Here is a 26,702-nt window from a genome sequence, read left to right on the forward strand (position 1 = left end):
AAACAGATATAAAAGGATTCTCCCAACCCTGAATGAGATAATTATACTACCCCTTTAAGGCTCATGGAACATTGCAAAATAAGGGATGGAAGGAATGTAAGTGCTAGAAAATAGGAAGAAAGGTTATACAATGACATCATCTAGATGTGGCATAGCCTCTGTATTCGTGAACTCGCAGCAGCTGTGGTTCCTTGCATCGAGCCTACACAAGACAGGCCCTGTCAAGTGTCATCCAGGAATAGGGAAAAAAGCTCTTGGGGCTTTACCCCTTACTGCAGAACTACTGGCTGATGAGAGATTATGGAAGAGGGAGTTATTATTTTTAGGTGTATACACAATGAGCTGACCAGGATCCAGTGGATAGGATAGCTCCAAACCCATAGTCTTTATGGCTCTGACCAAACTCAGTGGGTTGTCCCCAAACAATAAATGTCATGAATATGGCCAATTTGTGGGGAAGAGGGAGGTGTATAGGGGAGGGGGGAGAAATAAGAGACAGTAGGAGATGAGAGCATCAGAAGGCCATATGTACATCTGTAGAATGGTCAAAAAATAAATTTAATTGTAAAGGAGTCAGACATTCAGGAGATAGGTCTGAATGAGACTAGACTATTAGAGCTGCTAGCGCATAAAATAGCCACAACATAAGATGATATAATCAATGGACTAGTAGTTGGTAGAATTCCCAATTACCAGTAATTGGTAGACTTCTGAAGACTGAACCTGAGGAGAAGGAGTGCTTTAAAAGACCTGGAACAGGATGCCAGGAGACCCAGGAAATCGTGGTATTGTAGAAAGCCTCACAACGAAAATGTTTCCAAGAGAAAGGAGCACTCTATGTGAAGTGCTGTTGTAGATAAAAATGACACCTTAGAGATGGCACTGCACACACAGTGTAAAGATCACTGATGACTTCAGCAAATGTACATGTAGTAGCGAGGTGGAGGAGAGATCCTGGTCTAAGTGAGTCTGAGGGAATGGAGGTTGTAAATGTACACATCTTTCCCAGATACCTGCTTCAAAGAGGAACAGAAAGGTGATGGCAGTTGAGTGGGGAAAGTATTATATTTTTTTTTTGTAAAGAGAGAAGGTATTACAATATATCTCCAGCAACAGGAAAGGCATATGGAGGGATGTCTTTAATAAAGCAGAGAACTTGAGGAGAAAGCTGGGAGTGATGTCTTTGAGGGAGGGATCTAGTGTATACCCAGAAAGGTTGTGCTCAGAGTGGACCAGGACACTTCATCCTCAAAAGCATGAGGGAAATGGTTGTGTATATGTGTATGGATGCTGGTAGGTGGGTGCAAGCTCCAGATGGATTGATGAATGTTCCGTCAGTTGGGAGAGGTGGAGGACAAGCTGTCCCAGGAGAGTCTTCCTCTTGACATTATGAGATTTTGTGGAGCAATGCTGGTCTCAGGCAGTGCATCTGACAAGGCTCAATGAAAGCTATGAAGTCGGCATTGAGTGCTGATGTTCTGACTTCTAGGACACTGTTGAGAGGGTTCACTTGGAAGGCAAGGAAAAACTGAGTATGCTGTATTGTTTGTAGTTTGTAACTCTGTCTGAGGATGGGACAGGAATGCTTCTATGTTTCACATCTCTATTGTACTTGGTGCATCACAGCTCTGCAGAACTAACCATACCTAGTGGATATTTGGCTGTGACTTTTTAAAAGACTTGTACTAGATTAAGTTGGCCCTGAACTCAAACTTGTAACAATATTCACTTCAATTTCTCACTCTTAAGTGTTGAGATTCCAGGCATGAGCCATGATGCCAGACTCCTGATTGTGGATGGGTGAGAGGAAAGCAGTATTCATCAGTAGGAGGGAAGAGCTGCTGTGCAACTGTCTCCACATTTGTGAATCTGAACAGACATGGAATTAGTGGTGATGAGCCATTGTAGAGTGGGCAAGAGAATGCCTGGTATCTTACATGCTCCCAGAGGAGCACCATGCAAATACTGCTTTCTCATCCTTAGTATTTCATAGAACATTGCATATAAAAAGTTGACTGATAAATTTGCTACTGGGTATACCCTTCTGGATTAGTTCCTTTCTGTTTTAAACAGGTCTGTAGCCTCATCCATGTTACCAACTACTGAACTGAAATAGGCATATATTGTCCATCTGATCTTTTGGTAACATCAGGTCACAGGGATTATTTCAACAGCTAACATAAGCACTATTGTTGCTGGCTTGGGTTCAAACTATGTCTTGTGATCTGGATGACTCTTTAGAGATTCTATCAAGTTAAAATTAGAATACTTATTTTAAGAAATGCATGCAAGCTGATACAAATCCCCTTACTGGGTCAGAATAAATGGCTCTTGATAATTTAGAGACAATTGTACCAAACTTGTTTTTTAAATTCCTAGCTGGTGATTTTGTGTATAAACCCAGGATATATCAGGAAACCACCTTATTATTCTTGTCATAATCTGGAGCCAAGTGAGTGTCATGTTTCATAGTTACTACTGAATGAAATTCCCATACCCCTCTAAGTCTCAAAAGACTGACAGTATTTCCTTTTATGTATAACCTTATTACTCTTATTTCATTTTGATATGATTCTTTTGGATTTTTACAAATGACTAAAGGATAGGAAATGATTTCTAAGTCATTCCCCCATAACCATAATGTATACGTGAAAAATTATCTGAAACTTGTATCCAGATGAATTGAAACCTTGGAAAACCAGACCAGAGTTTGAGACCTTTTGCTCATTATTTTCATATAATAGACTATCAGATAAATAAATCATTTAGCCTCCTTGGATATTCTGCTATGTAGCTGGCATACTAAAATATAGGTGAAGGATCACCTAAACTTTTGTGGCCCATGTGGGACCCAGGCAGTTCTCCTCATACCAAGATAGCCCTACATGATTTCCAAGAAGATTCTCTGCTATGACTGTCTAACATACAACTGCCAAGTTTGTTCTCATTTCCATTCCTGAGCTGCAGTTTGCTTTCCATGTAGCATTGCCTTCTCACCCGTCTGCCTCCATCACTCTTCACGAGTCCTTAGGTTGGCCCAGACCAACAAAGGCACCATCTCTCACATGTTCTCTTGTTCTTGCTCTCTACTGCTATCCATTTTGATAGTGATTATGTATATGCAGTTCATCTAACTACTCAAGTATGTAAGTCCTGACTCCGTACTGCACCAAAATAAGGTTGGCCTCAGCTGAAGTCATAACAGAAACCATTGGCTGCTTTCAGTGAGGTCTTTCACCATTCTTCCTTCTTCCATGCTTTTCTCTACTCCAAACTCCTCAATCTTCAGGGGCTATTTCTTGTCTTCTCTTAAATAATCTTCCCCAATTAGTATTTTAGGAAAGCTACTCAAATCCTACATTTTGATTGCTTTGTTGCCAAAAACTGTGGTCATTATGCCATGCTATTTTTCACAATCCTGTTTATCTTCTTGTAACAAGAAATTCATTACCTCAGGTCAGAAAGGCAGTATCACCCATACCTCAGGCTCCGTAGACCCGCTTGGGAGTTGAAGAACCCTATCACAGTGTCACATATTAGATATCATGCATATCAGATATTAATATTATGATTCATAAGTAGCAAAATTACAGTTACGAGGGAGCAATAAAAGTAATTTTATAGTTGGGGGCTACTACAACATGAGATTAAAGGTTCTCGGCATTAGAAAGGTCAAGAACTACTGCCCTAGTATCTTAGCATCTACTTCAAACAAGTTTATTAAGAATTTAAGACTGCTTTGTCTATAAAACAACTATCCATTGGATTCAGTTTTTTCCCCTCTGTTAGGGTAGAATAAGTGAAAATGTTTTAAAGGAAGAGGATATTTTATTACAAAAGGTAATAGTAATTTAGCTAATGAGTATGGGAAACATGGCTTTGTGAATATGGACTACAATGAGACGCAGGCCTATACTAACTCCAAATGCCATTGCTGTTGACATTTAAGAGGAAGATCACAGTCCCCAGCATGAATCCAGGGAGGTTGTGGGCAGGACCTGAAACTGGAATTCACATTCCTGCCCACAGCAGAGGACTGGAGAGTCTATGAGGATGGGTTGGATCATTACGTTCTTTTTCCACATGCAGCTTGAAGTCCCATTTTACAGACTGAGATAAGGAGAGCAGCTGGGGAGGCCTTAGATGATTGATGCTGAACACAATCTATATGTGGGCCACTGTGGACCTAAGATACACCATTATTTTTCCTTTCTTCCCAAACTTTGTATAAACTTCATCCTTCTAAGTAACAGTCTAGGTAATTTCCCTACTGGTTACTTCTATTGTAGAATCCTTGACTACACTCGACATATTCCTTTTTCTGCTTAGATTGGCTGTCCATAGGTGGGGAATTAAAAAATTAACAAACAGTGCCTTGTAATCCTGAGAGTATTATAGAATAGCTCGTCCTAATAAAGTGCATTGGCTCTGAGACCAGATAGCCTATTCAGTCATCAGCCATGCGACTGAGCCTTGACAATTTCTTTAACTTTAAGCCTTTGTTTCCCTATATAGTTGTTTTAGAAATTAAATGAGATATGATGCAAATGCTAAAAAGAGTCTAACATATGTACTTCAAACATGTGTCAGCTGACTCCCAGTGGCATACAGCTGTGAACTGCCAGGACAAGTAGGTCAGAAAGGATAGTTACTACCTAATGTTAGTGTATTCTAATCATCTTTGCTACCAAGTTATAACGTATGGCATTTATATGAGGTACAGGTTAATGAAAATGTAAATGTTAGTATGTGAGATCTAGTGGCTTGAGTAATAAGAGAAAAATAAAATTAGTGCTATGGCTTCAAGCAGGGAAGTTGCATCAGAAGTAGCAAATAATAAGACCTATGCTTCCTTATGTGAATTTTCTTGCATAGTTTCTACTGTTAGGATTAGACTGGGCCTGTCACCACCTCTGTAACACACACACACACACACACACACACACATGTATCAGATCTCTTGAGACAGAATCCCTCATCATCACTGGAATATTTGAAAATGCTTACTTGAATCCTGCCTATTTTTCTCAGGTATTGTCCTATCCTTACTTCCTGCAAAAGCCTCTTTTGTAAGCCTACCTATATTGCCTTGGAATTCCTGTAGCTCTTAATGTCAGTGTGGCCCTGGTGGCCCTGACTTGCTTCCTTACACTGATTATTTTTATGTGACCCATCTTCATGCATGGAAAAAAGCTTCATGTGGACATAAACCAAACATAGTGCTTGGGATATAATAGTTACTTATTTAGGACCTTAGGATTTCTATCCATTTTAGTATAGAGTGGGGAAGATGGATGGGATGGAGAGAAGGATGGAAAGAAAAGACTCTACGTTTAAAATAAAGAGTTTGAGATATCATGCATCTGTTTTCAAAAAAAGGCATGAGGTGGACTAAGCAAGCATACCTTGAGGAGGAGCTTTGTCAGTTTTACTTTCCTTCCATGTTCACAGAACAGTTGTGATCTGTTGTGGGAACTGAACTCACATCCTCTCCAAGAATAGTACCTGCTTTTATCCTCTAAGCCATCTCCAGCCCCAATCTGCAGGGTTTTAATATACCTGACACTCAAGAAACATCACAACATAGTAGGGTAACTTTAGGTAATAATGTACTATATATTTTTAAAATGCTAGGATTTTCAAAGTTTTCATCAAAGGGATATGATACTTCAGGAAATGTATGAGTACACTGATATAATTATGCAACATGTATATATACCCAAACTCTACATATTCCACATATATCAGAAGACTACATTACCCTGTAAGCAAGTATTTTACTACTTAATGTTTTGGCAGGTCAGAAGAGATAGCTCTCATCCATTCCCAGTTGAAATTGGAGCCAGGCCACAGATTTGTCAAAGATATCCTACGTTTCCAGTTCTTCTGTAAACTGGCATGCTACAGACAACATGGTTCTGCTGGCAGAGGTTTTTACTTCTCAGAGAGGGCAACCACAAACAAACACATTCACAAGACAATCACTTGGCTTCCATTGACCAAATAAAATCAAATGGACCATGGTTAGTATGAGGTAGGAAGTGCATGCTCCCTGTTGATTAAGGGGAGAATGCATACTTACTGTTCAGTAACTTCACCAAACATGGATATGGACTGCTTCTAGTTTGACTAGAAGCAATGCAGTTATGACATTGTGATGTCTGCTATTGCAAATACATCTCTTTAGGGTGTGTGCCTTAGAGCTTAGCTCTTGGGAGGTCGAGCATGAGCATTATCAGAGTGTCTCCTATTCTTACAGTATAGTTTTCTTGCCAAATGCTACCATGGGATGGAAGGTGCACAGCTGAGGCTACATATAGAAAAAGAAAAGGTGCTGATGCTCACAATCCATTCACCCTTTCTACCTGTTTATTCGGCAGGTTTGGTGCAAATGCCAAAGTTGTGCACTTCCTCGGACAAATCAAGCCATGGAATTACACTTACAGTTCCCAAACAAAAAGTGTCAAATATGAATCTCAAGACCCAAGTGTGAGTCACCCAGAGTTTCTAAACCTGTGGTGGGACATCTTCACCACCAGTGTTTTACCCCTGCTCCAACACTATGGCCTTGTCAAAGATGCCTCTTCCTATCTAATGATGGTAGGTTCTGTTTGTTTTCACTTTTATTTCAGGAAATTCAGTGCTGTACTTTTAAAACTTGGTATTTTGATAGAATTCAGCAATTCAGTATTATTTTAAGTAAAGGTAGGACCATGTGGGGGCAAGCTATGGCCATCTTAGAGCTTGGAAATGATAACAGCACCTAAAAGTAGAAGTAGATTGTGTGGGAAATTTCAATAAATACATGTTTTCAGAATTCTTCTATATATCCATACATTGTAACTACAGAATTCTGATGGTTAGATGATTCCTAATATTGTAAATCTATACAAAGAAAGAGTGCTTAGGCTAGGCATGCAGCCTAGTAAGGGAATGTTTACACAGTATGTGAAAGCCCTACCTTCCATCTCCAGCACTGGGTGGGAGAGGCGGGGGAGAATATCACATTTACGACTTAGAACCTCAAACTTTTAACTACATCTTTTATTTACCTGCTTAGAAAAATGGATTTTGTGTGAAAATTACAATAGAAATATATAATAAATAATAAATACTGTAGGAATATTCTAATTTCCTGTTTTATTCTCATAAGATCTTGAAATGATCCCTTTCTGGAAGGGACATGACACTTGTAAATTTTATTATAACCACCTTCATTAGCATGTTTTCTGATTTTAAAGGTACTTTAAAGGTTTGTTCTTCATGATGAATTGGAAGAAGATGAAGAATGTTATTTTACATATTAAGTTACCAAAATCAAAAAAACCAAATCAATAAATGAGGTAGTATCCAATATAGGCATCAGAAAAGGAGAAATAAATAGCATACTCTTAATCAGTACTGTATCATAATACCTAATCACAGCACTGGCTAGCAACATAGTAATTTCTTCTCTGCTTAATACAACTAGTTCATTCAACTGAAAAGTTATTGTTAATATCCCCCCTCTTTGTAGATAAATGATAAGGCTTAAAGAAGTCTGGAATTTTACTCACCTAAAAGGTTATAGTAACAACTAGGACTCAAACCCATGTTTGAAAGACTATAATCTCTATGAGAATTTATCTCTAGAGCCAATAATTAAATATAACATTTGATTGCAGAAGAGGGAAGAATTTTTTTTAATTGAATAATCTATTTGGTTAGCTCCATAAGCTTGACCTTAGGGACGTGTCTCTTAAAGGCTGTGAGGTAGAAAATGATAAACTGACCATGTATTTAACACCCAAAGGCAAGGCTGATCTGATGTCCATGTTCTTGCTTTGCCTGCACTCTGATTTTGCTCTGTGCCTAAACTCCTAGGAGCTTTAGAACATTTCTGTACATGGATTAATGGTTTTTCACATGTCAGTAAAAACCCTATACCGAAACTCCTTGGAGTTTAAGTACATTAAATAATCATCTATAATTTTACACATCAGCAAAAAGCCTTTAAAATCTTGGGAGTTTCAATATATTACACACAGTTCTAACATTTATCCCAGTGTACCAAGTATAGAAAAATTATTCTACCATTTTTTTTCTGTTAAAAGCATTGCCTATTTTTATTCATTCTTCTTACAGTAAGAGTTCCAGTACTAACTCAGCTTAGGGTTTTTGATTGTCAGCACGGACTGTCTTTTACGGTACACTTAGTTGATTGGCAAGCCATATGCAATAAAAATCTAATTTAAGGTAGAGTAGATTTGCTGCATGTCCCCTTCATTCTACAACACAAGAGCTGAGAATTATAAGTCAAGAAAAGGTGAAGATGGGAAACAAAAACAGTTGTCTAAAACCAAGCAAATTATCAGATGCTGCAAGAATAGATGCAACTTGCAATCCACATGAAAGCTTGAACAGGAAAATTTGGTACAGCCTCAAACCACTTAGCTTTCCTTCATAAAAACAATGAGTTGAGTGTGCACTGTCTCTCTCTTGGGTAAGTTCTCTGTGAAGCACAGTATCTGAGGAATCATTTTGTTTAAGTTCTCAACCTTTCCAAGCCCACACGGATCAAGAATTTATTGAGATTTGTGTTCCCTTGTCCGTCCATCTTACACTTTTTACTGAACTGTTTGCAGCTTTCAGACTTGGTCTATACACTGGCTTTCTCTTGTGGCTTCTGTAGAAAGGTATGCAGAACTTAAACATTAACCCTAATTACTGTGTTCTCCCAATGTTTTCACCAAGTCAAGAAGTCTTCATTTTTTAGGGGAAAAAAAATCATGTTGGCCCTTGTATTCTTGTCTTTTTGTTTGTTTGTTTCATGTAAAACTTTTCAGTTTTTGCATGATGACTCATTTTGGCTTTTCTCATGTTCTGTTTATTGCATTCTTTAAGTTCATTGGAAGTTCAGCTCTTAAGGTACCTCTGATGACTCTCTTTTCTAGGAGCATGTCTCAGGAGCTTTGTCACACCTGTCCATTGGGGAAACTCCAGCTACAACACAGCCTTCTATGTCCTCAGAAGAAAGGAAGGAACGGTGGGAACAGGGCCAGGCTGATTACATGGGAGCAGATTCTTTTGATAACATCAAGAGAAAACTTGACACTTACCTACAATAGAAGCACTGCCATTTCCCTGTGGACACATCCACGTCTTAGGCACATTTCTGATACTTAGTATGTGAAGCTGGTTGAAAAGTCTGTTATAGTTGTTAGAGGCGTTCAACAAACCTCCTCAGATGAAAGTGGGCAGGATAAAAGGTGACAACTAGTCAGACATTATGAAGTACATGGATAAGTGCTGTTTAATCCTAGACTTTTTCGGGAATTCTTTAATTCTTCAGTTGCCCACATGTATGGTAAAGGAAAGCCAGCATTAAGCTATTGCAGTGGTTCTCCAAGTGGTGCAGAACTTGACTGTCCATCTGTCTCACTTCAAACAAGATATGACACTGTCCCATATTTGCTTGTTGTTCCCTTCATTAGACCTGCAGTTTAGAGTTGTCCAAAGCCTGCCGGAGAGCTAATTCTATTTCCAGGCTAAAGCAGCCTTTATTAACACTGTGGAGTGATTTATAAGCCTACCAGCTACTGTTAGTTCACCAGTTTTCTATGCACCCTGAAGGCAGCATGCAGGGTCACTTTTTTTCCAGTTCTGTCTACTTGAAAATTGCAGTGTGCTCTCTGATGGTTACCTATGATGGCATTATATAAAATAAATAAAGACTTATTGACATATCTTGGTTGTTTAAGTACTTCTTTACCTCACCCTTGGAAAAAATCATTCAGTAATTTTTCAAAATATGTGTAATTGCTCAGTTTCAAAACTACAAACCTTCACACTGGTATATGCTTTAAAAATTATCTAAGACATTTAAATCTATTCTCCAGTGATGGTAACAGATATGATCAGTAAAGAAAAGTGAAATAAAAGGTACCTAGTCTATCATAATTATATCCTTGGTGAGTATTCAGAGAGCTTGACTCTTAAAACCTTAAAATGATGAGGCCATATCAGTAATTATACTCAGTAACCTTTCAGAATTATCTGACTCAGTCGTGGACCCAGTGATCTCTAGTGTTTTATAAAGAAAAACAATACAAATATAAGTCTGTTAGACTTCTGGGTGCCTGAATCTGTGCATTCATTCAGTCGCCCTAGAGCAATGACCACAGCACCAATAGAGTGTAGGCTGCAACGAGTGGCAAGCTGTGAAGCATGGGGCCGAAAATCATCTTTTATAACCAAAACAAGTATCACATATAATTGAGCTGAAGAAAATAAGAGAACATGAATGGGAAAAACAAGATTTGATGGTCCTTATCTTCTTTTCTGTAATATCTTGTAGATATCAGTCATTCATACTCTTTGTGGCTGAATGAATACTCAAGGGTTTGGATACCTTAAGACAAGAATGACTAGGAAGCAACTCAGAAGCTATAACAAGAAATCCTTAACTTACTTATTTAAATTATCATAGTGATAAAATATCTGAGACACTTAGACTGGTAGATGAGTTGCTATGGTCTTCTAGTAAAAGAAACATTTACCAAAAGGACTGAAATGACTCTGCCACTTGTCAGATCATATAATGGAATCACAAACCTCTTCGAGGTAATTTGGCTTAGTCATATGCATCTCTTCCTTTTTGGCTTATGAGTCTGCTAGAAATAAACAGAAGACCACCTCTATTTTTGTGGCCAAGCAATATGTAATCCAAATAAGGTGTATAGGAAAAAATATGACTGGAAATATTTTTTAATATAGAAAAGATTTATAAACATCAAATTCTGGGAAATCAAGCACTGAATTGTTGGTCGTTCTTTATTATTATTTTTATTTTTGTTTTGTTTTCAGGACAGGGTTTCTCTAGCCTGAAACTCACAAAGATCTGCCTGCCTCTGCCTCCTGAGTACTGGGAATAAAGGCGTGTGCCACCACCACTTGGCCTCATTGTCTATTTTTAATACAGTGTAAGAAGTTAAGGTTTAAGGTAAAAAAAAGCTTATATGATGATTAGATTTTACATAGTGGGTATTTAGTGAAGTCTGTTGACGATGAGTTGGAAACAGTACACAGCACAGTCAGTATAAGGTATATCAAGCCACATGGCTGCAGTGTCACCAAGTAGTCTACCATTTCTTTAGGAGGCTTCATCTTTCATCATCTTCATCTTTCAAAAATGCCTTAAGTAAACCTTATTGAAAAAAATCTTACAAAATTGTTTCCAGACAGTTCAACTTTCAAAATACCAACAAACCCCTGAAAAATTTTATAATAAGATTGTATAAAAGAGGCAGTAACTCAAAATATAAGGTGGACATTTATGGAAGTGATCAATATGCACTTACATCAATATCCCCTTGTGAGCAATATACTCACTGGTAATAAACTAAATAGGATTATTTATAATCTTCAATGTTTAGTTTTCAAGGACAAAATCTACAATTTATTACACATAGTTATAATAACTCCCATTGTTCTTAAAATGAGGAGATTAAATGTAACCCAGCATTTCAGATCAGTGTATTTTATATAAACTTTAAATATATACTAAGATCTGAAGGAGAATTTCAATAGTTGCACAAAACTTACATGTGAGGAGTAAATTACAGTAACAGTACTTTTAAGTGATTCAATAAAAAAATGTACAATGAACATGTTTATAGAACTTTTTTTTTTTTTTCGTTTTTCGAGACAGGGTTTCTCTGTGGTTTTGGAGCCTGTCCTGGAACTAGCTCTTGTAGACCAGGCTAGTCTCGAACTCACAGAGATCCGCCTGCCTCTGCCTCCCGAGTGCTGGGATTAAAGGCGTGCGCCACCACCAAAAAAAGAAAATAGTCACTAAATGATGACACCAAGGAAGGCAATTTTTTTTTAGCTTTTTATTGAGTTTAAATTTAAAGAAAAATCCAGTTTGAAACAATTATAAATACAATATTTTCAGTATATTTCTAAGTAATAAAATAGCATAGCATAAATATTTTCATTCCAGTGGTTTATACATTTTGAATTAACTTTTTATTAATACCAATTAATATACTAAAAAATTACTTGATAAACCTGATTGCTATGAATATATTTTAAAGCACAGCACTGTAGTTTTCTGGGTAAGCAGCACACTGCCTACACTTCTGAGCCTGAGTTTATCTGTAATTAAAATAGGTAAGGTGGGTTTCTTTCTTGTTTGGGCCAGAGACAGTTTATACTTAATTTTACTGTGTGGGTACTACAGAACCATAATTCCATATGTAATGAGACTGGATTTGTAGTCTTACAAGGTGGGAAATCTCCCATGGGGCTCCTAACCCTAGCAGGCCAGTCCACTTACACCCTGATAGAAATGTTTTCCTGAAAACCATGCCTACCTCACCTGTTACTATGAGAAATGGAACTAGGAAGAGTCTTGCTGGCTAATTCTGTTCCCTTGGAGCAATAACAGGTAGTGGGTGAGCGATATGCCATACACCTTAGAAGGGTACCTATCATCTCTTTCAGTTATGTCTCTTGTAGCACAAGTAAAATCTCAGATATTTTTCAGTCTGTACCATAAACCATAAAGAATTTCTTAGTAATCTCTTAACTGGATTTTAAAGAATCCACAGGAAAATAAAATGACTAATTATATAACCTGACTGCTTATTTGTTTAAGATGACTCAACGTCATCTATAATTCTGTGGCAACTAGTAAGTTTTCTTATTAGCAAAAGGGGTAAGAAAAATGTATGGATCAGTTAGTGAAATTCCAAAATTAAATTCTGATTTAAAACACACAAAGCCATTTTTACAAAATTCAGGATTGAGATGTCTTTAAGGGCTGAAATGACTTTTGGTCATCCAGCCAACTTCCATTCTAATTATCACACCTCTCACATATAATAGTAGTCTTCTGTTTTATGAAAATTTATGAAGTTATTTCCAAAAGCCCTACATAAGTAAAAACAATTTATAGAAGTATCTATTTAAATCAAGTTATTTAAGTTTTCAAAACAAACCGGTTTTGTTTTGAACAAAACTGGTTTTCTCACCTCTACAAGACTATTTACAGCTTGTGATCTATGACTACATTTAAATAATGAATGGAGCACCACTTCATTAAAATGAACACACAACTTTGATGAGGTCCCTATTTTTTTCTAAAGACATTCTGCAAACCACATATAAATTATAATTCAATGAAGCTATAAGAATTGCAATTAACTTGCTCCCTTGAACTTTGGTCTTCCATTTAAGGTTTGGTTATGGATATAACTATAGCTTTTGAACATCCAATAAAATCTTTCTTATAGTCTGTATACATACTTGTTAATAATTTACAAGGATGGTAGACCCACTGAATCACCAATTAAAGACTTTGGTGAAAAACCTAATATTTCCATCAAAGAAAAACTAACGTTATGGTCAAAAGTATAAGCTATGACCACACTTCAGTATGAAGATGTGGAATACAGAAAAGATGTAGGAAAATACTTAGCAAAGGCATTAGGAAAACTTGGAGACCAAAAGAACTTCTATGAAAACCTCCTTCAGGCCATTTTGCAATGGAACTTATTGCTATTTAAAGTTACCATTTTAAAAAAAGATTCATATATAGAAGAGATATGTCAGTAATACCACTTTATTAATAGAAAAAATGCTCCATATAGAAAGAATATATTCAATACCTCATTCTTAAATCTGTATTTGTCATGTGTAAAACTGAGGCATCTGTTCAACCCGACCTTACAAAAGTCATACAAATTATAAATCAACTAAAGTTCTGATTTCATTTATTTTAGCTTGCTTCAATTCATTAGCATCTGGTTTTTTAGTTCCAAAAGCACCAGCTGCAAGTTCTCGTTTTGTGTTTTGTATTTTCAACATATTTTCTTCGATGGAATCCTTTACAATGAACTTCAAGAAGAAAAATGAATGAAGTTGGTTAAGAACTTTTCAGGTAACAAAATAAAGGGGTTTTTTTTATACTCTTTAAAAAAACATTAGACTATTCCTGAGCTGCACAAAGGATTAACATGCTAACAACACTGCCCACTAAAGTCATAAGGAATAAACATACCACTTTAAAAGAATGTATTTCAGCAATACCCACATTTAAAAGTCAAAAGATTATATATGCATATGTACTTATGTGTGTGCCTTGTGTGTATATACATATATATCCTTCAGGTCAGTTTACAATGAACTTATTGCTTTTTCTACAATTATTTTTTAATTGATTTTCATTGAGCTCTACATTTTTCTCTGCTCCCTCCCTGCTCAAATATTATTATTTAAGGTCAGCTTTTTTTTTCTTCTTGCAGAAACTAGGAATTTTACAGTGTATTATAGGAATATTTTATTATTTCACATTAAAATATATATATAACTTTTTTCTCTTCCTTTCTCAATATGCAATGAGGATATTTAAAACATTTGTAGGAGCTAAGCATGGCTTCCCTTTCTCATTCAATGTCATTTTATTGTACAAAGAAAATGGCTAAAATGACAGAAGTTATACCACTCCCCACATCACTACGTGAGAAAAATAACACAAATTATATAGGTATTCCTCTAGCTAGAATAATATCAGATTTAATTCAGCATTATATTAAGAGTCAAATGAAGTTTCCACAATGAAAGTCTTTATGTACATGAGAAAGTATGTGCCAATATGGCAAGAGATAATTAAGAAACTTGATAAAATTCAACATTTCTGATAAAAATCTTAAAAGTAATAAAATCTTCACCTAGGAATAAAAGGCATGTCCAAGTCTTAGTCAAGATCTCTACTAGACACTTCCTAAAAAAGTGTTTGGTGTGAAGTAATAAAGTATTCCTAACAAACACTTTAATGTAAAATGTCCTAGTTACTGCAATAACAAAAGAAGATGTATTAAAGAACTTTACTGAAATATATTTTAAAAACTAGATTTGCATTTAATATGTGTCCAGAAAGATTTCTTATTCCTAATGATGAGAGTTATCAAAGGAATTATAAATTTAATAAATCCTATTCAATATTCACCAAGTGGAATATAATAGTGTACTATTATCAATAATAATAGTGATAACTAATGAAATTTTCACAATGAACATTAAAGAGAACTTTTTATCAGATATCTAACTTTGTAGACTCAGTCAGAAGAACATAAGCCAAAGTGCACAACCCACATTTAAAAAGTCAGGTATGGAACAATATGCTAAAAATCTGAATGTTGGGGAGGTAGCAGGCAAGTTTCTAGGATTCACTGGCCAACCTGCCTGCCCTATTTGGCATTACATGGCTCATACTGAAGGCTACTTCAAGTTATTTAAATAGCAATTCTAAATCCACAAGTATAATTTTGTGAATCTACCCTGAAGAAATACTGGTATATGTGCACAAATATGTATGCACAGCACCTCTGAAGGCAACACTGATGTTTTTACAAAGCTTAAGACTGTTTATTTATGATATCTGTCTGCAGGTGTTAAAGAAGAATAAGAATCACAGATATCAAGCAGAATGGCACTTTTGAGTGGCTGGGTAATGGCGAGCAAGGGGAAGTGTAAAGGAGTACAAAGTGAATATAGAAAGATTCTGTTAGGTACAACAGAGAATTTCTGTAGATGGATGGTGATGGTTATTGCACATCGTAGAGTATTCCTAATGCAAAGAACTCTGTGTTTAAAATAACAACTGGAATGGTAAACTGTGTACATATTACCCCAGAAAGAAAGTGTCGCTCTAAATGGATATAGAGAGTAAATCTTCAATGCATGTTTAAGGGGAAAGAATATATTATAAATGATAAAGCATTATCCAATTTTCTTCAGTTTTTTTTTTTATGTTGAGATATATACATGACAAGAATGTATGTACCTTTGACCATGTGTGAAACCATGAAGTAGGAAGCAGGGTGAGTTTTATGTTTTCTCCACAATCCTACTTCAATCATGGTAATATATATACCTGTGTTAGTTTCAAAACGCAAACATAATCTTAAAATAGGTAGCTTTAAAAACTCACTTTTGTAATGATAACCTCTTGCTTCTGGCCAAGCCGATGGCATCTGTCAAAGCACTGATCTTCTGCAGCAGGGTTCCAGGCCTAGGGAGATGACCATATGATTACTGCTATGCACCAGTCATTCATCTCACTATGCTGTATTCATCTTTTTCTAATTCAATTCAAACACAGATTACAAACGTACCTGGAAGAAAGCTATTTCCCAACCACTATGAAAACAGGTAGTCTTTTCCCCATCTACTGCATTCCATTAACTTAAGCAGTACTTTAGCATCTTATTGTGGCAGAGACGGTGGACTGCTTGTTCATCCCAGCCGCCTGGCTAGCTTAGCCCCGAAATAACCACACAGAAATTGTATTAATTAAATCACTGCTTGGCCCATTAGCTCTATCCTCTTACTGGCTAACTCTCACATCTTGATTTAATCCATTTCTATTAATCTGTATATCGCCACGTGGCAATGGCTTACCGGGAAAGACTCTGGTGGCTCCATGGCAGCTCTCTGACCCTGCCTTCTTCCTCCTAGCATTCTGTTTAATTTTCCCCACCTACCTAAATCTGCACTATCAACTAGGCCAAGGCAGTTTATTAACCAAATGAAAGCAACACAACTGACAGAAGGACCTCCTACACCATCTTATCTGAAATGTTTAAGGCCCGTGTGTTTTAATATTCAATTTTTCAGATTTTTCATAATGTTTGCATAGATCCATAAACCAAAAACCCAAAGTCCAAAACATTCTTAGGTTTGAGTCAGTCCTCGAACAGATCCAAGTTTAGAGCATCTCAAAAAGGGATGTCCAACTTGTGCCCAACAAAGGCCTGACAGGCATGGGGGCAGCAACATAATGCTCTGCCAGCTAATCAGAACACCTTGTGATTTTATACATTCTCTCAGATAGCTTAAATGGCCACCATATGAAAAAGTGTCTTTGCAGGTTTTCTTTTCCCACTGATGAAACACAAATACAAAAAGTTTCAAGGGTAGTCAAAAGTCCTAAAAGCTCTCAGACTTGTGAATGCAAACATATGTATGTGGAATCACCTGAACTTCAAAACTGAAACATAAAAGTACATGAGTTCTCTCCAAGGCTGAAAAAATGATGAAATAAAGCAATAAGAACACCCAGCTACAGAGTTCTTCAGTAGCAGCCAAATGGCTTCAAAATGATAGAGGTAGTCATGTTGGTGAGACTTTATGGGTATAGCTTCTGACATGCTAATATGTATGAGGAAAGACCAAGAGGTCCCAACCAGACACAAAGGACTACAGTACTTTGTATTCTGAGAGTGGGAAAAATAGTCTTCCTCAGGGAAGAGCACAGCAACGGATTATCTAGTACCAAACTGTAATCCCTGAAAACACACACCCAAATGACATTATACAGACTGAGAAGATTGTATTTATGCACTTAGGAATATACACATACATATATGTTTATAAAACAATTAATGAAGTTGGCCATGAATTGAAAAGAGAGCAAGGTACATGAGGTTTAGAGGAAGGAAAAGGAAAGAAGCAATGATATTATATATAATATATTAAAATATATCATAATTATCATATATAATTATATGATATTGATATAATCATAATTATATATAATTATGTGATGTGTATAATTTATGTATTATATATAATATATATTATAATTTCAAAAAAAAGACATTGCTGTCAAGATAACCAGTATATTGCTCCTCACAGTGGCACAAACCCTTGATTCCAGCACTTTAGAGGTAGAGGCAGGCAGCTCTCTATGAGTTCAAGACCTATAGAGCAAGCTTCACCCTGTCTCAAAATAGAAAGATTAAATTTGAGGACTGGAGAGATAGGTCAATGGTTGAAGTGCTTGCTGCTCTTTCAGATGATTGGAATGCAGTTTTCAACACCCCATTCAGACATTCCAAAACCACCATTAAGTCCAGCTCCAGAGTATCTGAAGCTTTCTGCCTGGATGCCTCAGGTACCTGCTATGCACACTTAAGACAGACACATATAAATATAAATAATAAAAGTTACAAAAAAGTTAAATTTGAAGATTGTTAAAAATGAAAGCAAGAGCTAGGAGTGGCTCAGTGGTATGATAACTTGCTGTGGAAACATGAGGACCTGGGTTGAAATCCCCAGCATCCACAGAGAAGCTGGGCATGACTCCAAGTGCCTGGATCAATGATGGGGGACAGAGACAAGTAGATTCTAGCTCACTGGTCATCAAGCCTGGACAAAATGCAACTTTCAGGTTCAATGACAGATCCCATCTTGAGAGAGTAGCATGGACAGCAATAAGAAAAAGACAGCCAACATCATTCCCTGGTCTACATACTCACTTACACAGGCACATACCAAAACACATGACACAGAAACCTGAAAACAGTATTTGGGGGTAAAGAAACACAGTAAGTACTAGCTGAAAATAGAAACAATCATATGTAGAGGAGGTCATGTTTAAGGTATCATTTTCTTCTAAATTCCCTGGGGACTAAAAAAAAAAATACCTTTTCTGTCAATTTGCTGATGACTTAAGTAATATATTTTCCAGTATAGGAGTTTGATTTCAGGATATATCAGCTAAAATTTTCTAAAAACTTTATGAATTACTTGTATTTCACAGATATTTTTAAGTTATTATACTAAGAGATGAAATCAATTTTTTCTATTGCCTGTATTTTATTTTAGGAACAATGATAAGCTGGAAATACAAATGTAGTTTAAAAAAGAGATCTAAATTATCTCACAATATAAATCATACAGCACCCATTCTCACATGTAATGATTAAGGAGGTAACTCATGATGTCCATTTAAATATTACTCCAACATTTAGAGAATGCTCTATGAATAGGTAAAAAATTTTCAAGTTTTTGTTGTTGAATCTTATTTTTCTGGGGGTTAGCTTTTGCTTTTAAGTTAGAAATGACATTGAAAAGTGTGGCAAGTTCAGTAAAAATCAATCTACTACAAAAGTTATAAAACATTGTGACACTTTTTTTAAACCATAACTTCAGTGGCCAACTTAAGAAAAACAATTTTATACTCTGTTCTAAAAATAAACTTTTGTTGTTTTTTGTTTTGTTTTGTTTTTTGTTTTTTTGAAACAGGGTTTCTCTGTAGCTTGGTAGCCTGTCCTGGAACTCTCTCTGTAAACCAGGCTGGTCTTGAACTCAGAGATCCGCCTGCCTCTGCCTCCCAAGTGCAGGGATTAAAGGATTATACCTGAATTAGTTAGTATAACATAGCATACAAGATTTCTAAAACAATAACCATAAATTTTAACTTTGGATTTGACCACAGCACTAAGGAAATATTCACCACTGCTACCCGTAATTTGTACCCATGGAAGTGGGTACAACACGACTCTGGGAAGGTTATCCTCTAAAAGGAAACAGTTAAAAAAAAAAAAAAAGTCAAGCTAGGAAGCCTTACCAGAATAACTAATATTCTTATCTTAGTAAAATGTCTACATGCTACCATTTTATAAATCTGCTATTTCAAGAAGCAAGCCAAAATCATAAATGTATCAATGCATAGAAATTATACAGGACTGCCTGGCCCACATAGCATACTGAGCAAATTAGAAATTAAAACCAGTCTATGGTGCTTATATCTAAAGAGTCCATTCTGTACATTCTGAAAAATACACTCCTATATGTATGCAACCTCAGATTATTTGTCTTTGCGAAAAAAGTGCAGAGTAAATTGTGTCTCTCATCTCTACAGCCTGAATTATACAACCACTGTCAGCTAGTAAAACTTACCCAGAACATATTGATGGACAGCTGAACCTGAATCAGCTAGAATACATGTATAAAATATACATTTTAAGTCTCCTCCAGGAACTCCTAAGTCTCAGAAGAGAGAGGTTTAAAACTGCATTTGACCTAATGTTTAGGCAAGTTAGAGGCAGCACCACAATAGGAGCCACTGTCTGATTCACAGTCAGATTCCCAATGTCGCTATCATACAACACTAAGTGAGAACTTATTAATTTGCTGCTTACGGAATCTTAAGGGCACTTTCCCAGGCATGTTTTATGTATTCAGAAGAGAAGAAATGCACAGACTAGTACTTAAGAACACAGAATCTGACTTACAGAGTACTGTATGATACTGGGTACATTGTTTAATTCTGTTTACTTTTCTGTACACCAGTTTCCTCAACTGCAAATGAGGATAATGTTACCTTTATCACAATTTATTGTAACTACAAAGGCATCTACCAAACAGGTTTTGTTTCTTTCTCTTTCTTTTTGTTTTTGTTTGGAGATGGAAGTGGGGGATAACATTCTGCAAAGTCTGTATAAGTACTTACTGGATCCATTAAGAACACCCGAGAAGCTGCACAAAGATTCAAGCCAACTCCACCTGCTTTTAAGGACAGCAGCATTATGGTGGGAGATCCTGCTTCTGTAGTTTGAAAACACTGAATTGATTCAACTCTTTTCTTTTGAGTCATGGAACCATCTAAACGAGTAAACATGAATCCTGAGGCTCTAATAGGGAAAAAAGAACAGATAGGTAATACTATACTATAAAAAGTATGAAATAGTGAACACATTTTAGTTACACCAAATTCTTCCCTAATTAAATCAATGTGGTAAAAGGCCAGTCAAACCCAAGCACTTTCCCAGGAACTACACTTTCATTCCTTCCTTCATTTCTCAATAAAGCAATACTATGCATCTAGCCATCTATCAAATAATAAGTCAATTACTTCCTGATTAATTTGGGACTTAATAGATTATATACAGGAGAAGTTCTGTGGTTACATTAAATATCATTTAAAAAAGATGAAATGACTAAACCTGGTAAAACATTAAAACCTTGATTTTACACATGAGCAAAATCCTCCTATGTGAAGTAAAAAACACTTAAACTTACTTAAGTGGTGTTTCTATTAAAGACAGGAAAGTGGTAAACTGAGAAACAACCAAACTTTTTATGTTGGGGTTCTTTGTCCGTAATTCAATCAAAGCATGCATTAGAGCATTGATCTAGAAAAAAAAAATATTGTATCCATTAGATTCCATCTCCATTGGTAAGATAAGTCCAAATATTGTAGTTTTTAAAATTTATTATTAGCAAACACTAATTTTAATCAGGTTCACATAATGCAGCATTTACTGAAGGAATTCCAACTTTGAAAGGGTTTTTATATACTCTAACTAAAAGGCAAAGGAAAAGAATAGAGACTGAAAAAATACCATAATAATCCAAATCCCTTTCTTTTCTAACTTAAGTTTAACACAAAATATAAACACAAGTCAGTAGCAACAAAATAATATCCAATGACAGGCTTAAAGCAGAATTAGAATAACTATTTTAATTATATGATATTCCCTCATTAAATATGAAATAACAGAACATTTGCACACGGGTACTTTACCTTTGAACTGGACGTCCATTCCATATTGGATTTTTTCTCACTGTCACATGCCGATTCTTCTGGAGGACATTCCAATAAATTATCTCCGTGTATATTATTTCTGCATAAAGGGCATTTAGCATGTGGCTATATACAAAAGAACAAAGAGTGAACCACACTTGTCATAAGGATAGAGATACAAATTTTCTAAATTTTCTGTATTGTATGGAAAGTTCTACATTCCTTATGGTTAATTTTATTCAGGCTTTTTGTCACATACGTCTACTTGGGATCAACCTGTACCTGAACTCCAAACATACAAACATGTCTTCTTGTTGTAAGAGACATATATAAAGGACAGAGCAAAAGAGTGCCATCCTGACTAATGGCAGAAGCTCAGAGCACTGATTATCATTTGCTGCTAAATAAAATGTGATGAATAATTTCTTGAACATAACTATAATACAGTAAACACGCATGCAGTTCTCCAAAAGAAAAAGTCCTTAATTCAGTGGTTCTCAATCTGGGTTGTGACCATGTTTGGCAAATCAGATATTTACATTACAATTCACAACACTACCGAAATTACAGTTATAAAGTAGCAATGAAATAATGTTATGGTTGGGGGTCACCATAACATATGGAACTGTATTAAAGGGTTGCAGCATTACAAAGGTTGAGAACCACTGTAAGAGTTTATAAAACTAGTTTACAAAGCTTGTAATAGCTTGAGACCTCCATAGTACTAAAATGCTACAGTACACTCACAGCAAGATCTAATAAAATGAGATTACATCTTAACTAGATACTCAAAATCACTGCAAATCAAAAAGATACAAAAATTTATACATTAAAAATCTATTTAAAAAAACCACCTTTTAGGAGGAGAAGATAAATGACTAGGGGGAAAGTAAGTGCGAGTAGTAGTTTATACAGCTATGTTTACTTCTTAGTCAAGCTTAAAATGGTAATTTGTGCATTTTTCCAAATGCATGGTATACATCAATTTGAAAAACTTTTAATTTGCATTAGCTGAAAGATTGCTTAAGGTGTCATTCAGTTTCCAACATTGTCCTCAAAAGAATCTAGCCCTATTTTGTTCAACAGGGCAAAGAGCTGTATGTGTCAATCAGATCCCTGAGACAGGTCCCTAAGCCAGATTAGGGTGATCACCAGATTTTGAAATTAGTTTAAGAAAAAATATAACAAATAGTTTACTTTAAATTAAAATAAACATGTTACTTTTTACTTTTTAAAATGTATGGCTACTATAAACTTAAATTCACTGTCTCATTTTATTAATGTATTTAATTGAGCACAAGGATCTGAAATTTACTGACTAAAAGGTAGTACCCCCAAAAAGTAATGACTTTTAATTTATGATAAATACATCACCTATTACAACATAAATAATTAACTGTGAAAGGTGCAATATTAAATTCAAATTAGAACACATTATCATTCCCTGAACTAGGTTGGGTTTTCATCACAGCAAAGAAAGTTGTATCACTCTATCAAACACTGACTCCATACTGAGCAAAAAACTCACCTGCTCATTCTGAATGACCTGGCAAATACAAGGTTTACAAAACACATGTGCACAATGTGTTATCACAGGAAATGTTAATGAATCCAGGCAAATTGCACATTCTTCATCTGAACCAGAGCTCAGAATTAACCTCATCTTCCTTATTAACATCTTTCTCAGTTCTTCAGGTGTATCATTTCCTAGAAGAAAAAAAAAAGAGGCTCAAAAATTCATGTAGAACAAACTTTGTAATGTAACTAGAATAGTTCCTCTTATTTTCTTTCTTTTTTTTTTTTTTAAGACAGGGTTTTTCTGTAGCTTTGGGGCCTATCCTGGAACTAGCTCTTGTAGACTAGGCTAACCTCGAACTCACAGATATCTGCCTGCCTCTACCTCCTGAGTACTGGGATTAAAGGTGTGTGCCATCACTGCCTGGCCTAGTTTCTCTTATATAAAGAACTTTGCTTAATTGTCTTTAATCTTTATTCTAGCATTTGCAAAACATGTCATATATTTGGAATTCTAAGAAAAATTCAGAAGATGCAATCTCACATCACACAAGCATAAAATAATATCTGATACACTAGCAACATATGAGAAAGAACCAGTTTGAATAATCTGGAAATCCTGCAAAGACATCACACTTTCTTTCATTCATAAAAAAATTTTTGGAGTCAGAAAGAAAACTGAGCAGGTAAAGACATCTGCCACCATGCTTGACAACATGAACTCAATCCCAGGACCCACATGGTATAGAAAGAACTGATTCTTGCAAGTTGTCCTCTGACCTCCATATATGCATCCATGCACCCATGCATATTCATATACAAACACATAAAATAAAGGTGTAATTTTTAAAAATCTTAATTAAAGCCAGGCATAGCAAAGTAACAGACCAAATTCAAGTCATATAAAAATCTGTCCTTCTCAGTGAAATATTTAGCAAATGTAATGTTATGAACCAATCACATTTCCTTACCAGAGGGACCACTCGAAGATACGCCATTTGTAAGAAGATGAGCATGACAACAAATCTGCCTCAACCTAAGCAGAAGACCCAAGACATCTGCATAGTGCGCAAGGACAGTACCGTCAGTAAAATACCTAGAGATGAAATGTCAAGCATTGTCAGTATCTCTGAATGAGGACAAAATCAAAAGCCACCCCATCCTTTATGAAACCAAGAAAAAAATCAGTTATGAAAATATCAATAAGCATTGACTACATTCCTCACCTGTTTCTTCAAAGTAAGAGGTGTATACACAATGAAGAGAAATCCGTACCTCTCATGTGAAAACAGAAATAGGGTGTATGCATGGTGACTGAACTTTCTAGTACAATTTACACATACACACACACACACACACACACACACACACAGGAAGGGAGGCTGTAGCACAATCCTCAATTTTATAAGCAATTTTAATGCTTTCTGATCTCTGTTGTATAAACATCAATAAAACCTAGAAGGATTCACACTAATCTTATGAATAAAAAAACTGGGTATTGTTTCATGGCCTAGGACATAGCTAAGACCTTTATGTATCTGGACAAACAGCTATTCCAGAAAAAACTCAAGATAATCAAATATTGAATACCAGCATAGCACAAAGGAGGCAGTAAAAGAAAACTCAATGGAAAAAATTACAACCACAGAAAAAATAAAAATTAGGACTGTGAGCAACACCATGATTTAAGATCATCAATGGAACAAGTCCCAGCAAACAATGAGTTCATGGCAAAGGTAAAGAGATTTTACAAGATGTAGTATGTCAACACCAGAGATCCAACACAAACGTGATTATAACAAAGAAAAGGAAGCCAGAGTCACACTATGTCTTAGTTAGGGTTTCCATTACTGTGAAGAGAATCTATGAATATTTAATTGGGGCTGACTTACAGTTCAGAGGTTTAGTCTATTGTGGCAGAACGCATGGTGGCATGCAGGCAGACATAGTGCTGGAAAGGTAGCTGACAGTTCTATATTTGGATCAGCAGACAAAAGGAAGAGAGTGCCACACTGGGCTGGTGTAGGAGGTTCTTCTGTTTATGTGTTGCTTTCATTGGTTGAATAAAAAAACTGCCTTGACCTTTTGATAGGGCAGAACTTAGATAGGTGGAGTAGGCCAAACTAAATGCTGGAAAAAAGGGCAGTGTGGCAGACGCAATGGATCTCCTGCCTGGGACAGATGCTGGTAAACCATGGTCAGGTGACAATAAACAGATTAATGAAAATGGGTTAAATTAAGATGTAAAAATTAGCCAATAAGAAGTTATATCTAATGAGCCAGACAGTGTTTTAATGAATGCAATTTCTGTGTGATTATTTCGGGTGTAAGTTAGCTAGGCAGGACAGAACAAAGAGATCCCTCTCTCCATTCAACACTGGACCTGGCTTGAGCATCTGAGACCTCAATGCCTACCTCCACAGTGACACACTTCCTCCAGCAAGGCCACACCTACTCCAACAAAGCCACACCACCCTATTGCCTATGGGGGCATTTTTAATTCAAATCATGACACATTAAACCTACTGACAAGGACAAATGAAAGGAAAGGGACTGAAAAAACAAAAATTAGTTATGAAGAATCATAAATAAATCAATACCAATAAAGAGTAGATGAAAGACATTTAAAAGACACAGAAAATAAAACAAAAAACTAAAAATAGAGCAAAAAATTTTTAAAGGTATGTACAAGGTAGAGTACATACATAGAATCCAAAGATTTAAATGGTGCTATTTATTATTCAATTTGAACTTCCTTCCAGTTAACTCCTGCAAAAGCCCCATTCCTCTCTCTCCAAACCTCACCCTCTCAGAGAATCTCCAACAAAGAAAAACCAACCACCAAAAAGCCCAGTTCTGTATTCTTGGTGACTGTTGCTTTGATATACCTTAATATCAATGGACTCAAGTCACCTATAAAAAGAAACAGGCTAAGAGAATGGATATAAAAATAGGATCCAGGGGCTAGAGAGATGGCTCAGCGGTTAAGAGCATTGCCTGCTCTTCCAAAGGACCTGAGTTCAATTGCCGGCAACCACATGGTGGCTCACAACCATCTGGAATGAGGTCTGGTGCCCTCTTCTGGCCTGCAGACATACACACAGACAGAATATTGTACACAAAATAAATAAATAAATAAATAAATAAATAAATAAAGGATCTATCCTTTTGCTGCATATAAGAAATACATCTCGACCTCAAAGACAGACTTACCTCAGAGTAAAGGGTTGGAAAAAGAAAATTATCCAATCAAATGGACCTAAGAAACAAGACGATGTAGCTATCCTAATATCTATCAAAATAGACTTGAAATTAAAATCAATCAAAAGAGGTAGAAAAGGAACGCCATACTCATCACAGGAAAAATTCATTAAGAAGACATCTCAATACTGAACATCTATCTCCCAAATACAGGAGCACCCACATTTGTAAAAGAAACATTACTAAATCTTAAATCACACATCAAACTCTACACACTAATATTAGAAGACTTCCACACCCCACTCTCACCACTGGATAGGACTGCCAGAAAGGAACTTAACAGAGAAATAATAGAACAGATGGCATGACTCAAATGGACTTAACTATAGAACATTTTACGCAAACACAAAATAATATAACTTCTCAGCACCTCATGGAACCTCATCTAAAACTGACCACCTACTCAGTTAACAAAGCAAACATCAATAGATATAAAAAAAAATTGGAATAACACCCTGTATCTCATTGGATCACCATGGTTTAAAGTTAGAAGTCAACAAAAACACTGATTTAAGAAAGCCCACAAACACATGGAAATTAAACAGTGCTTAACTGAACCACTCTTTGG

The 26,702-nt window shown here is 36.0% G+C and overlaps 2 protein-coding genes across 6 annotated transcripts in view; one reads left to right on the forward strand and one right to left on the reverse strand.

The window, feature by feature from the left end:
* Positions 1–9,725, forward strand: part of Gyg1 (glycogenin 1) — a 30,860-nt gene extending 21,135 nt beyond the window's left edge. For 3 of the 4 annotated variants that reach the window (XM_050125754.1, XM_050125753.1, XM_050125755.1), the window contains 2 exons: positions 6,381–6,600; positions 8,934–9,725. In XM_050125754.1, the coding sequence (XP_049981711.1) occupies positions 6,381–6,600; positions 8,934–9,107 (394 nt within the window). In that variant the 3' untranslated portion in view covers positions 9,108–9,725. The remainder of the gene's footprint in view (positions 1–6,380; positions 6,601–8,933) is intronic. The other variant, XM_050125756.1, reaches the window with a different exon arrangement.
* Positions 9,726–13,588: 3,863 nt separating this feature from the next.
* Hltf (helicase like transcription factor) overlaps positions 13,589–26,702 on the reverse strand; it is a 63,389-nt gene continuing 50,275 nt past the window's right edge. For both annotated transcript variants that reach the window (XM_050125726.1, XM_050125727.1), the window contains 7 exons: positions 23,845–23,969; positions 22,887–23,065; positions 21,359–21,484; positions 20,854–20,966; positions 20,285–20,465; positions 15,977–16,057; positions 13,589–13,881 (listed from right to left, as the gene is read on the reverse strand). In XM_050125726.1, coding sequence (XP_049981683.1) covers positions 13,729–13,881; positions 15,977–16,057; positions 20,285–20,465; positions 20,854–20,966; positions 21,359–21,484; positions 22,887–23,065; positions 23,845–23,969 — 958 coding nt within the window. In that variant the 3' untranslated portion in view covers positions 13,589–13,728. The remainder of the gene's footprint in view (positions 13,882–15,976; positions 16,058–20,284; positions 20,466–20,853; positions 20,967–21,358; positions 21,485–22,886; positions 23,066–23,844; positions 23,970–26,702) is intronic.

This window comes from Alexandromys fortis, unplaced genomic scaffold (assembly GCF_014885135.2).
Source record: "Alexandromys fortis isolate MF-2015 unplaced genomic scaffold, M_Fortis_MF-2015_v1.1 scaffold_184, whole genome shotgun sequence".
In the NCBI taxonomy this organism is placed as follows: Eukaryota; Metazoa; Chordata; class Mammalia; order Rodentia; family Cricetidae; genus Alexandromys; species Alexandromys fortis.